This window comes from Urtica dioica, chromosome 2 (genome assembly GCF_054948205.1).
Source record: "Urtica dioica subsp. dioica isolate 48M chromosome 2, U.dioica_male_clone48M_v1_H2, whole genome shotgun sequence".
NCBI classification, from domain to species: Eukaryota; Viridiplantae; Streptophyta; class Magnoliopsida; order Rosales; family Urticaceae; genus Urtica; species Urtica dioica.
This window is the reverse complement of record NC_142757.1, coordinates 47,868,584-47,882,767: the sequence shown is the minus strand read 5'-3', so window position 1 is coordinate 47,882,767 and position 14,184 is coordinate 47,868,584. Positions and strand designations below refer to the sequence as shown.

General features: G+C 34.1%; 1 protein-coding gene across 2 annotated transcripts; it reads left to right on the top strand.

The window, feature by feature from the left end:
* The first annotated feature begins 4,489 nt into the window (after positions 1-4,489).
* LOC149405141 (putative polyamine transporter At1g31830) lies at positions 4,490-13,626 on the top strand. Of its 2 annotated transcripts, none has more exons than XM_089606878.1 (2): positions 4,490-5,015; positions 11,861-13,626. In XM_089606878.1, exons 1-2 carry the CDS (start codon positions 4,830-4,832, stop codon positions 13,358-13,360), a joined length of 1,686 nt encoding a protein of 561 aa, XP_089463004.1. In that variant the 5' UTR covers positions 4,490-4,829; the 3' UTR covers positions 13,361-13,626. The 2 variants fall into 2 exon arrangements, with proteins under 2 accessions (XP_089463004.1, XP_089463005.1); XM_089606879.1 differs by lacking the exon at positions 4,490-5,015 and adding an exon at positions 11,163-11,547.
* Positions 13,627-14,184: the final 558 nt, after the last annotated feature.

The window sequence follows — 14,184 nt, the reverse complement described above, 5'->3', positions numbered from 1 at the left end:
TAACTAGATATCGAGGTCGGTCTATCCAGTACGGTTATAACCCAAACATCCTTTATCAAAAACAATTTTCGATGACATTTTCAATATTTGAAATTTCAGTATGTGAATTCCTATTTACATGGTGAAATAATTGATTATTCTGTTGTTTTGAATTTGTATCTATTTTTATAAACGAGTGATTTTGATGTGTAAACCTAGTGCACCCTCTTGGACTTCTCTCTTCATGGTATTATGAATGGTATACAATTCATACAATTTTAAGTTGGTCTATACATGTGTTCATACTTTGTGATATCGCCAAAGTTTCCATGCATCCTTTCTACTTTAGTTATACATTGTTACTCATATGATTCGAGCTACCCGAGAAGATTTCTTGGAGTCCCGAGAACAAAGATATTCAGCACCGAGTTCGAGTCAAATAGTCCCGATAACTCTTGAAGGTTAATAAACGGCACGTTCATAAGAGATCAAGGATGATTCATATCAGGCAGAACTTCAAAGAGAGAGAAGATGATAGATCAAAGACTGGTCAAAGCTAAATAAACACGTATAAAACCAAAACAAAACGCACACCTCGACGGTTAAGGCCGAGCATCCAAGGAAGAATCGTCCACTACAAAAATTGCAAGAACGGTTACTAAGAAACCGTCCGGGACGTGGGATTGATCAACCCACGATCTTCGGCATCACCCCCGCAGACACAACACGTTCAAGAACGCAAGACACACATAAATAAGAGGATAAGCAGATACAATGGAATACTTTTACACACAATCACAAGTCATAATCTTTACCTATCGTTCAGCACCCTCATTTACTTTCTTTCTTCTACGAGATTAGTCTATAGTTTGAAAAAGTCTTGCCTTAACACTTGGAATTCTCATGACTGCATTCTCGGTACCTTATGTATTTCATGAGATATTCTTGTACTAATTTTTCATATCAACATATATGATAATAGCAGTATCGAATTTGTTCACATGATAGTCTCTTCTAATTTCTAAGTCAAATTAAACGTCGTCGTTTTGTAAAAAAAATTTAAAAAGGTGGGGGAGAAAACAACTTGCCAAAAATTTCAAAAGTTTAGAAGCGACTTTTGCTTCTAAATTTAAGATACCACAAAACGTCATCATTTTTTTTAACATCTGAAAATTTTGGCGGAGAAAATAAGAAAATTAAAATTTTGAGAGATTAGAAGCGACATGTCACTTCTAATTGGCAGAAAAAATTTCAAAACGACTTGTCACTTCTAATTTTAAAAGTATGACTTTTTCAAGGCAAAATGTTTGTATTTCTGTGAATAGTATTGAAGCGACTAGTCGCTTCTAATTGACAAATGTTGCTTCCAATTAGAAGCGACAACCGGTGTTGCTTTTAAAACCTGTTTTTTGTAGTAGTGGTACCCCACTTGGGAAATGCACGTGGACGGAGCAGCGAATGAGAAAGGTGCATGGGTAGGAATCGCTCTCACCGGACCGGACGGGCACAAGGTAAAACTTGCTTTAAAATTTACTTTCAATGCATCTAACAATGAGGCCGAGTACGAAGCCATGATTCATGGACTCGATTCCCGTCATCCAGGTACAGCACTCAAGCATTGTGGAGGGAAGCCTAGTCTTTCAATTAGGCAGGGACAAGTTTTGGCAGACTCCGATCAAGCAACATTTGAAATACTGAACTCTCCCGGAAGGCAGGTCGGAAGCGCTAAGTCTGAAATTCAAAGCCATGTTGTATGCCTTGGATAGGGAAACACTCTACAAAAGAGGTTTCACGAGTCCTTTGCTCAGGTGCCTGGGTGAGGATGAGGCAGAATATGCACTCCGAGAAGTCCATGAAAGAATTTGCGGAAGTCGCGTCGGGGGGGATGCATTGGCACAAAAAATACTTCGACAAGGGTTGTACTGGCCTACCCTGAAGAATGACGCTCGGAGCATGGTGCAAAAACTCCAAAAGTGCCAAAAATTCTCCAATATTTCATGACTCCCCCCGTCCCCTCTCATCTCTCTCACTTGCCCAGTACCATTCGCGGAATGGAGGGTAGATCTTATCGACGCACTTCCAACATGAATGGGAGGTTGCAGGTACGCCATTGTAGCTATAGATTATTTTTCAAAATGGGTCGAAGTCGAACCCTTGAATAAAATCACTGCGTACTGTATAGAAAAGTTTGTTTGGAAAAATATCATAATAAGATTCGGAATCTTGTTCAAAATTGTATCCGACCACGGAATTCAATTTAACTGTGACTCTTTCCGAAATTTCTATGAAAAATATGGTATTAACAAAGTATTCTCTACTTCAGTCCGACCACAAAGCAATTGAATATTGGAAGTCATCAACAAGACCATCAAGCACGGTCTAAAGACAAAGCTGGACGACCACAAAAGAGAATGGTAGAGATGTTACTAGAGGTACTATGATCATACCGATCAACCAACCACTCCGCAACTAGAGAACACATTTCTCTCTCGTATACGGTTCCGACGCTGTGATCCCAATAGACATTATGATCTCGATTATATGAAGGAAAAATTTCTCAACAAAGGTAAATCGAGAGATAACTCGATTAAGAAATTTCCCAAAACCTGAATTCAAATCTCGACTTGTTAGAAGAAAATCGAGAGATAACTCGATTAAGAAATTTGGCTAACCAACAACGAGTTGCTCGACATTTTAACAGGAAGGGCCAACCCCGCAATTTCATGATTAATGACAAAGTCCTCAGAAAAATCTTCCTCCACACCAAATTCCCATAAGATGGAGCGCTCAGTGCTAACTAGAAAGGACCATATGTCATCAAAGAAGACTTCGGGAATGGGACGTACCGACTATAGCCCCTAAACGGAGAAATGGAAAATAATCCATGGAATGCCGAGCATCTCCGCCGTTTTTATGCTTAGTTAAACTTAATTCCAAAAAGCGGCTTGGTCGAATTCAAAAAACGGCATGACCGTAGATCTGTAATCGTTTTCAACACTTTGTATTATCATTAATACAAAATATTTTACATTGTTATATCTCTAATAACGCTTTGTGTTTTACCCCTTAAAAACTTGAGAAGTAAAACAAGGGATGGGAAGAGTCATATACATAAACCCCTAGGTTTTGGAAAACAATTTTAAGTCCTGATCAAGTCTCATTTTTAATCTTATGACTTTGGCCGATCAAATTTTTTGTTTCTCAAAATGTGGCCAAGTCCACATGGTTAAGTTTGATCAAGTCTCATTTTTAGAAGGAAAAAAAAAAAACTAACTTCCAAAACCTTAGCCGATCAAGAACCCAAGGCACCTATAAATAAGAGGAGAAGCCAATAGAACAGGCAGATTTTTACACATAAGCATAAGACATAATCTTTACCTATCGTTCAGCACCCTCATTTACTTTCTTTCTTCTACGAGATTAGTCTGTAGTTAGAAAAGTCTAACCTAAACATTTGGAATTTTCAGGACTGCGTTCTCGGTACCTTGTGTATTTTTTGAGATATTGATATACTAATTTTTCAGGTCAACATACATGATAATAGCAGTATAGAATTTGTTCACATGTTTGACGAGAAGCCTACTCTACTTCTACGATGCAAATATGTACAACTCGTAACGTTGAGTAAATAAAACCGCAATTCTTTCAAAATAGTATACAGAAAAAATTAACTAAAAACACCTGAAAAACATTTTTCATTTGGTTTTTCTTTTTTAATTAATTTTGTGTAATTGGTTAGATTTAATTAATTAAAAATCAATCTAAGCATTCACTTTTTTTAATTAATAATGTATGATTAGCTCTGAGCCTTTGACAAGAAGTCTGTCAGACTATTTTAGATTTCGAACTTTGCCAACGTCTTAAATTGTTTGACAAACACACCAACGAAATCGACCTGTAATAACTCTTCATAGCTCAAAACTTGATAGTCACCTAGCAATATATATTTTCTGTGAGGTCTTTTCTTATATGATGCCTCAGTACAATTCTCAAAAATAGCAAAATGTCTTTATTATTGAAGTTTAATTTTTTGTTTTTTTAATGTTTATTGTAATTAATTATATACTATACATGTTAATATATGAATACAAATAAAACTAAAGCAAGATAATTTAGTAAGGTGACACTTTTATCCATGATATATAATTGTGAGTTTAAATCCCAAACAATGTTACTAAAGACGAGGCATTTACATGACAGCCTTTAATTTTTTTAATCAACATGTATCTTGTACTAAATAAATTTTATTATATTATATAAAAAAAAAAAAAAAAAAAAGTAGAGCATGCGTGCTATAAATAATTAAAAACACCCTTTTATAAATTAGTGCATGAAAAACTCATTGTCAAACTTTCTCGCCCCACACGTTGATAATATTGAGCGAGGCAGTCCTACTCATTACATTCCCCAAAATTATTATATTTATAATTACAAATATAATTATAAATATAAGTAATATTACAAACCAAACCCACCTTCTCTACAAATCCCATTCATTGCTCCCCATGTAACTCAATTATTAAATCCCCCACCATTACACAAACAATAATAAACTCACATATTACAATAATCAACTCCAATCTCTTTTTTTTTTTTCCCTTCATTCTTATCCAAATATAAATATAATAAAATAAAAATATAAACATATCTCCTCTATATATATGTACCCTACAGAGTACAGTCTCTAATACTACCACGACTCAAGTACTTGCTATCACTCTTCTCGTCTCCCAAAACTATTGTCCCTCCAAAAATCAAGGAATAAAAAAAAAACCCCAATATATACCGTAAGTTTTTTTTTATTTAGAAAGCGAAACCAATACACACATTAGTTGGTTGGGTCGGGCTTGATGGTGGAAAGAATCGAAGACTCAGATGGCGGCGACGCTGGTGGTGGCGGGGTCGTTACGCTGGGCCGAGAAGCAGCGGATCGGACTGTTTTGGGTAACGGTAACGGTAACGGTGATCGCGCGGTTAAGGTTGTGGTGGTGGAGAACAGTCAGAAGTTATCTAACGGCTCCGACGGCGTTGACCAGGTAACACGGTGACTTTAACATATTCGCTTCTCTTGAGTTTTTATTTTATTTTATTTTAAATATTATCTTATTTGTATTGGTATGGGAAATATTCGTGAAGATGAGAGTTTTGGGAGTGTGTGTGTATAGCTGTCAAAGGAATAATTAATTTTCTGAATAACATAAAAATTAATAAAATATACATTGTTTTTCTCTGATTGTGCTGTGTAGTCCTACAAAAGATTTCACATAATCTTCTTACTTCTTATCGTGCGTGTCTCGTTTCGATTTCTTCTTTTTTTTTATTATTAATTTTTTTTTTTTACGTATGAAGTCAACATGACATCGTATGATTTGTGAATTGAGTGTTTGATACGTCTTCGTTTCGATGTTTATATACACATATTTATCAAATATATTATAATTGTTTAAGGTCATACCACTTTAAGAGGAATATCTCATGTATACTTATATGCATGGCAAAGATTCATGTTTTATATTTAGGAATATTTTTACTACGTGTTTTGCATTTGAACATCTCGTTTTTTTTTTTTTTTTTTTTTTAGGGTTTTATCTTAAATTCGAGTGCACTATCTTAAACATAAAATGACATAAATTGTCCATTTTATATAGAGATAAATTTTGTTTTAATATATGTACATAGTGATATTTTTTGTACGTCTCTTTTATATGTTACTACTTTTTACCTCATATATATACACATATAATTTAACAGTGAATTTTGGTATTGGTATGATAACAATCTAAGGTAGAGGAAAAAGGCTTAACGCTTATAAAATAGGACTAGTCTAAAAAAAACTCGAATAATAAAATATATATATATATATATGTATATATATGTCATCTATCTTGATTATTTAATCATGAAATATTGCATAATAATCTTCATATCTTGGGTGTTGATTGGTTCATTAATTTGGCTAAGATAATATACTAGAATCTTAAACTACATAGATGCGTGATTTATTGATTAATTATTATGTTTATTTTCTAGGTATTACTATCTATATTGAAGAGCTATATTAATATAACTTTACAAAATACAACACATATATATCAAACAAAAATGTAATAGTTTTTTTTTTTAACGTGATCAATTATGTTTAATATTCTCTCTCTTGTTTTTTAATATATACACGGTTATATGGGTTCTCGCTATTTTATACTCATGTCATTATCTTGCGTGATTTGTTGTTAGTTATTAATATTATTTTATCTTAGCATGCGTGAAAATATAAAGTGATACATGGCTTTTGTTCAACAAATCTGAATTTAGATCTGAATAATCTTTTTGCTCCCTCATATTTTGGCTATTCCAATCATGCCGCGACAAAATAGGTGGAAATAAAATATTGCGATTTGATGAATTGCTTTATCATTTTTTTTTATTAATAATATATTCTTATACTGATTGGAGATTTTGTTTAATTTAATAGCTTAAAATTACACACGGTCATACTAAAGAAGTCATGAAATGCTTGTAAAATATCGAGTCGACAAATCCAACTATCTGTCGGAATTATCGAAAGAAAGTCGAGCTATTGATAGGAATAATACCAATCGGGCCAGTCATAATAATATATGACTTATTCCATTAAAAAAAAAAGATCTTGAAAAAATAAATATTATATCCAATTACTTATTTATGATAGGAATGATTTTTTTATGCTACGAATACAAAACATTTTAATCATTTGATTTTGAATTACTTATTTAGCTAAAGTAATTATTAGTGATTTGAGGTTTCTAAAAAAAATTCAAAATAAATATCCAATTTTTCGCATAGTTCTTATGTCATGCTGATACTAAATAGAACGTTGGACAGTTTCCAAAACAAAACCAAAAAATAAATAAATAAATAAAAATAAAATAAAATAGAACGTTTGATGACTAGTTTAGCTTTCAGGTAAAGTTGCTTAAAAAAATATGATTTCATAGAAATAAATAACCCCCCACTTAGTGATCTTCCTCGAATTTGAGGATGTTAATTATCGACGACTACTAATGTTAGATAATTATAAAAGAAGATTCTAAGTTATAAAATTCTCGGTCAAGCATCATCATTAAATCGAACTATTTAATTTAATTTCTTATAATAGTTTTCCTTGTCGGTCAAAGGTATTACGTTTTTATAAAGAGGAAGTGTAAGTAAGTACAGTATTTGATTGGTTGAAATCTTTAAGCTCGTAGATTTAAATTCCCGCACGTTATGATTGTAAATTGGGATCCCTTGTAAATTATAGCATTAGTACACTATTTTCAAACTTAATCTTAAAATATATCATTTTATTTTCCTTATTACTTTTCCTTTGTAAATCATTGTCTGAAAAAAAAAAAAAAAAAAAAAAAGTTCTGAAAATGTGAAGTGTTCACTTAATTAGTTCTCTTGTTCGTCAGGCCTGTGGGCCTTCCTGTCCCGTCGCGTGATGGGCTTTGTTAGATTAAAGTCCAACTTTGAGTAAACAGAAAACAAATATTATTGCAGAAGAATAATGACTATACTTTTATTTTTTATATACATATCTCAGTTAAATATTTTATCATTTAAAAAATAAATAAAAAAATAAAAACTAAGTTAAACATCTCATGATATTGCTATTTTGTTTGACCGTCCCATATTATTTCAAACTAAAAATTACAATTATTTCTTAGAATAAATTACATCCTTACCCCCGTGAACTATGGTGGTTGTATCAGTCTGGAACGAACTATTTTTATTTTTTTTACATTTTTCATATTCAAATTTTTTTTTTATCATCTATAGTCCTTCCGTCAAATTTTGGTTAAAAAATCTGTTAAATAAACACGCTCAGCATGGGATAACTAAACAGAGGGAATTTACGAAAATGCCATTGTCTTATATTATACACACATTTTTTTATCCATTCCCTTCTTTTATAAATTAAAATAATTTAAAAAATTTGTTAACACCTCAGATAAAACCTTAAAAAATAAAGTCATAAAAAAAATAAACATGTCCCTCTCAGGGCAACTCCAACCCAATTCTTATATTTGGTGTTAATTCAGCACAACTTTTGTGTTGATTTAGCACCAAAAATTTTTCCAACTCCAACCACAACACCAAATTTCACACTAAAAATAATATTCACCGTTATTTTATTATTAAAATAAAACAATCTCTTTATTAATAAATATTTCAATAAATAATTATAATGGTGATATTTTTTAATTAAGTGATTAAAATAATTTAATACTTACCAATATTTAACAAAAATTAAGATAAATAAAAAAAAAAGATAAATAAAAATAACATTACTAAAAATATTACATTTAATTTAAACTTTGTAACATATATTTAAATTTTTATGTTTTAATTGAACTTTGTTTTGATATTTTTGTAGTCAATTTATGAGTTTTTGTGTTTTATAAACATTTATAAGGTTAATATATGTATATATGAAAAAAAAAACCTTTGAATTTAATATGTTAATTTAAAAAAAAAAAAAAAAAAAAAAAAAAAAAAGCAATGGCATATATGCCGTGCCACTGTTTAAATCACCAAATTTGGTGTTGACTATCACGTGTGATTGGAGCTGTTTTTACACTATATTTGGCGTTATGCCGTTGGGTTGGAGAAGCCCTCAGACAATAAGATTAGCTTTTCTATATTCAACTCTATAGTTGATTTTACAATTTTGGGCATTACGTCTTTGGATCAAACTCGATCAGCCCCAGACTCGGCTTCTCTCATTTTCCCGAGTTTCACGCACACAACCATAGAGGATCTGACGGCGAGGCTTTTGGATTCCTTAGATGCGTTTTTTTTTTACTAGAAATTAGAATCCATGGAAACTCAAATCTAGCGAGATGTTATTTTATCCTCTGGGCCTTTAAATCTCAATCTAATGTGAAGCAAAAATATGGTCGATAAAGAATGAAAATTATGGCTGAGAGAGACAGAGAGGGGATGAAGAAGAAGAAATGAAAAAAAAAATCTAAAATGAAAAAAATGCTTCTGAACAAAACGAAGAGAGAGAGATATATTTGACTTTACAAGGACAAAAAAATATGTATTTTTATGTTTATTTTAAAATTTATGTATTTTTATCTAATTTTTTTTTAAATAATTATTTCATAAGATTACATATTTGCCTTTTATTAAGTTATCAGATGACAGTTACATGTCAAGATAATCGACGGTTTAACAAAAAATTTGATGGAATGACTAAAGATGATAACAAAATTAATTCGAATATAAAAAATGCAGGAAAAAAAAGTTCGTGTACCACAATAATACAACAGTCACAGTTCAGAAGACGAAGATATAATTTACTCTACTTCTTAATACTTTATTTTGAACTTATTATAATATATTTACAAAAGCATAATCCCAAAGGAACTACTCTCATCTCTATGGTTTATTTATAGGACTAGCTCACACACATGTTTAGTAACCCTATACCCAATCATTAGCTCAAAATTTGTCAGCAATGATAATCATATTAATGTGACCTACATGCAAATTCCCATGTTTACTTGCCTAAATAAAGCTAGACATATAGAAGCATGCTTTCCTTGAATTAATAATTACTTATATGTTATGTTTGCACAACAAGCTCTCTCCCTCTTTATAAAACAGGGAAACATGAGAAACCAAATTCCCTTTGAAGTTCCGTGTGTTGAACAATTTATGAAAGTTAAGTTTTTAAATAGATAAATCGTCTAAAATACTTTTATTAAAAAAACTTCAAACGATTAAAAAAATGAAAGCAAAATTTTTGAAAGTACTAGAAAAATGAAAGTAAAAATTTCGAAATCAATATAAAAATGAAAGTAAAAGTTTTGAAAATAGATTATCCTGATTTCGTAACTTTTGTTTTCATCTTTCTATAATTTACCTTTTTTTTAAATATAAAATTCAGTCAACACACCATCTGGATAAAATTAATCTAATTTTCATCCCTTTAATTGTCAATAATATCATTGACTTTCTTTTGGACTAAATAATGTACTACCTTTTAAAGCACGTTTGATGAAAAAAAAAAGATTAATCTGTCTCCATCTCAATCACGTTGGAAAACAACTGGTTTAAATTTTTTTTTTTTTTTTAACAATAAACAATTTTTTACAATAAACAAATAGTATACCGGGTTCACTTTGTCTTCAGAATATAAATATAGAGCCTACCGTATTCAATATATAGAAAATGACACCTCAACTACGCCTTTAACTATTTTATTTATTTATTAATAAACATATATAAAATAAAACAAAATTACTATATATTTTCGTTTTGATATAGCATTTTCGCTGTCTTGTCTTGTCACCCACTCTTCTGCTTCGTATTAATTTTATTTCATTACAATATCTAGCATTTTTGTGGTCCTAAAAAAGTGTCTATAATTTATAAAATCTTATATTTATTTCACCTCACATTCTCTCAAAATTTTCATTTTTGGGGCATCAAGGCAACAGTAGTAGTACTGTCAATATTAAGAATGTAGGCTATTTCATAATTTTATTTTGCCCTTTTTAGTAAATTGGAGTGCAAGTTCTTAAATGATATATTTAATTCATGCACATTTGACAGGAATGGAATACCCATCAGATCTAACTTATATATTTCATATAGTTTAGAATTTGTTCATTAATCTTTTTAGTAATTTACTTGGACGAACAACTGTTTAGTGTTTAGTCTGACCTCTTTTATAAACTTAATAAAAAACAGAATATGGAAATTAACCTACCATCAACACTTCTTGTGTAAAATCTCTATAATTAGAGAAAAAAATTGTTTACAAAAAAGGATGATGCAATTAAATAGATAATTTAAAGTTATGAATTTGCAAAATAGTCAAGATTTGTCTTAAATTGGTGAAATAACCAAAATTTATAATAAGTTGGTTTCAAAAAAAGTTTTTTAACCCAAAATTAATTTTTTTGAAAGTGATAAATTGCTTATAATAATCGTAAAAAAAAAAATTAATCTTGATCGTCAAATTTTTTCTTAAAATGTAAATTTGGTTATTTTACTGAAAAGTTGAAACATTGGTTATTTGCTAATTAATAAGTTTCAAATAACTATTTTGTACAATTTTTTCAAAAAAAAAAAGAATAAAAGAATTATAAATAAATAAATTGACAACAATAATACTATTTGTTCGTCAACAATCAACCAAAACTCAAATATTGATATATTTAGTATCAAATCGGTCACGAGCTGCAACCAATTCATGATCAATGTATCACGAATCTGTTCCGAACCGTAACTAATTCGTGATCTACTTGGTACTAAATGTGTAAATATTTGAGATTTTATTGATTTTTGGTAAAGGACAATTTGGGAAAGAGATCGGAGATCCGTGTTGGTGCGTAAGAAAAAGGGAATGAGATGTGTGTCACTGCTTACTAGTTGTTTGTTCGCATTTTTTCAACAAAAACATTTTCTTTGGCTTTTCTGCTGAGTGTTCGTTTTCTGAGAGCTTTTCGACCTTTTCAAAAGTCCTCGACCATCCATGGCGACGATTATCCACGCAGATCGCCACGGTAGTATCGCCGATGTACTTGCATGGTTCGTTTCATCACCGTACACTTTTTTGGTTATTTTGCGAAATCATTTGCATGTGATATGTGATGTGATGTTCCAAAATTCATTCTCTTCGATTCTCTACGTTTTTTTTAATGTGCATGTGCGTTGCACGAATCGTGCGGTGTTTTCTTTTCCGTTCTTTTCGCCGATTAATTCGATATTTACTTGTTCGACTTCGATTGCAATCTGCGTATTTTGACTACTTGAGTAATCTAGGTCAGCTTAAAACGATGAACTTAATTTGTTAGGGTTTGATAGAGGATGATCGGAATCTGTTTTGAATCTCGTGATGTAGAAATTGAGGACCACAGCGAGCGGACAAGCTTCCATATCAATGGTGGAGACAAACAACAACATCAACGCCGATGAGGTCGATTACGTCTCCGTCGCCGGAGAATCTCGTTCTCCGAGAAGACCGAACCCTAGAAAAGTCTCTCTCTTGCCATTGGTGTTCCTGATATTCTACGAAGTCTCCGGCGGGCCGTTCGGGATCGAGGACAGCGTCGGCGCCGCCGGGCCGCTCCTCGCCCTCGCCGGATTCTTAATCTTTCCGGTGATATGGAGCGTCCCCGAGGCCCTGATCACGGCGGAGATGGGGACAATGTTCCCGGAGAACGGAGGCTACGTCGTGTGGGTCTCGTCGGCGCTCGGGCCCTTTTGGGGGTTCCAACAGGGATGGATGAAATGGCTGAGCGGAGTCATCGACAACGCTTTATATCCAGTGATGTTCCTCGACTACCTGAAAATCGCGATCCCGGCTCTCGGCGAGGGCTTTCCAAGGACGATCGCTGTGCTCGTTCTGACCGTCGTTCTGACTTACCTGAACTACCGAGGGATGACCATCGTCGGCCTCGTCGCGGTCCTGCTCGGGATCTTCTCGATCCTACCTTTCGCCGTGATGGGCTTCGTCTCGATTCCGAAGCTGGAGCCGACTCGGTGGCTCGAAGTCGATCTTAAAGACGTGAATTGGAGCTTGTACCTCAACACCCTGTTCTGGAACTTGAACTACTGGGACTCGATCAGCACTCTCGCCGGAGAGGTCGAGAATCCGAAGAAGACCTTGCCGAAATCGCTGTTCTACGCCCTCGGATTGGTGGTGATTTCGTACTTTTTCCCGCTCCTGGCGGGGACCGGGGCGGTGAAGGTTGACCGGGGGGCTTGGACCGACGGGTATTTCTCGGAGCTCGCCGGAATCCTCGGCGGGGCGTGGCTGAGGTGGTGGGTCCAAGCTGCGGCGGCGGTTTCAAATATGGGTATGTTCATGGCGGAGATGAGCAGCGATTCGTTCCAGCTTCTGGGTATGGCCGAGCGAGGGATGTTGCCCGAGTTTTTCGCGAAGCGGTCCCGCCACGGGACTCCTTTAATCGGAATCATGTTCTCGGCCTCGGGCGTGATCTTGCTCTCGTGGATGAGCTTCCAGGAGATCATCGCGGCCGAGAATTTCCTGTACTGCTTCGGGATGATCTTGGAGTTCATCGCCTTCCTCTGGCTGAGGGTGAAACGCCCCGAGGCTTCGCGGCCTTACAAGATTCCGATCGGGAACGTCGGCGCGGTGATGATGTGCGTTCCTCCGACGATCCTGATCTGCGTCGTGCTCGCGCTCTCGTCGCTCAAGATCTTCGTCGTGAGCGTCGGAGCGATCGCGATCGGGCTCATGATCCACCCGGTCCTCAAGCACGTGGAGAAGAAGGGCTGGGTCAAGTTCTCGGTCAGCACCGAGCTTCCGGATCTCGACAGCGTTCGTCGAGGGAGCGGCGACTCGTTGATCGACGACGATCGAGTTCTCAGGCCGTGAAAAACGCCTCGCCGGAAAAGAAAAAAAAAATGTGTGTAACACTATTTACTGTTGTTATGTACACGTTATAGGAGTGGTTTGGTTGGTCATGGGTTTTTTTTTAAACCCGGGGTTGAATAGTAAGGTGTTATAAATTATAATCATGTTGTTATTTGGCTCTGTGAGGGCCAAATAAGGAAAGAAAGTAAAGGGAAGTATTCTAAAGACAGTGGGCTAATTTGGGGGATGAGTTCTATAATATCCTCTAATTAAAATTGTTGTTTGCTCTTCATTGTGTAGTCTCTATATGTCTCAAATGGCATTGGAGTGGGACTTAAAATTGCTGCCCTGTCCTTTTCAGCTCTACAATTGACAAATCAACACCACTCTTTGAGTTTCATTGGGACTGGTTTTATTGAAGAACCAAAGACTGATTGCTCCGTTGAGATCCAGATGGTAACTCTTCAAAGATGTCTCGAGCAATTAGCAAAATAATAATATCCAAAAGTCCTTCAAAAGTGATGGACTTCCTAATCTCAACATCAGTGTTGAAAATAAAGACCTTGTATAAAGTTTATAAACATATGATTGAGTCTAAACTCTAGCATGTATTAACCTCCCTTAAGACATGTGAGGCTCACGTGACTAAACAATTTAGGGAAAAATTGTAACTTTCATCCTTTATTTCTTTCTCTAGTATTCTCTTCTATTTTCTTCTATGGCCTCGAATCAGTTCTCTTCTTTGCTTAGGGCGAGCAAGGTATTGTTGCTAGCCTAGTGTCTCCATTTAGCACCTTAAAAGCGAAAAAATAAAAATTTGCTAGGAATAGGATAAAGGTTGAGCT

Coding starts and splice junctions, on each gene's coding strand:
- LOC149405141 (XM_089606878.1), top strand. CDS start 4,830: ATGGTGGAAAGAATCGAAGACTCAGATGGCGGCGACGCTGGTGGTGGC. Junction 5,016..11,860: donor GCTCCGACGGCGTTGACCAG/GTAACACGGTGA, acceptor CTCGTGATGTAG/AAATTGAGGACCACAGCGAG.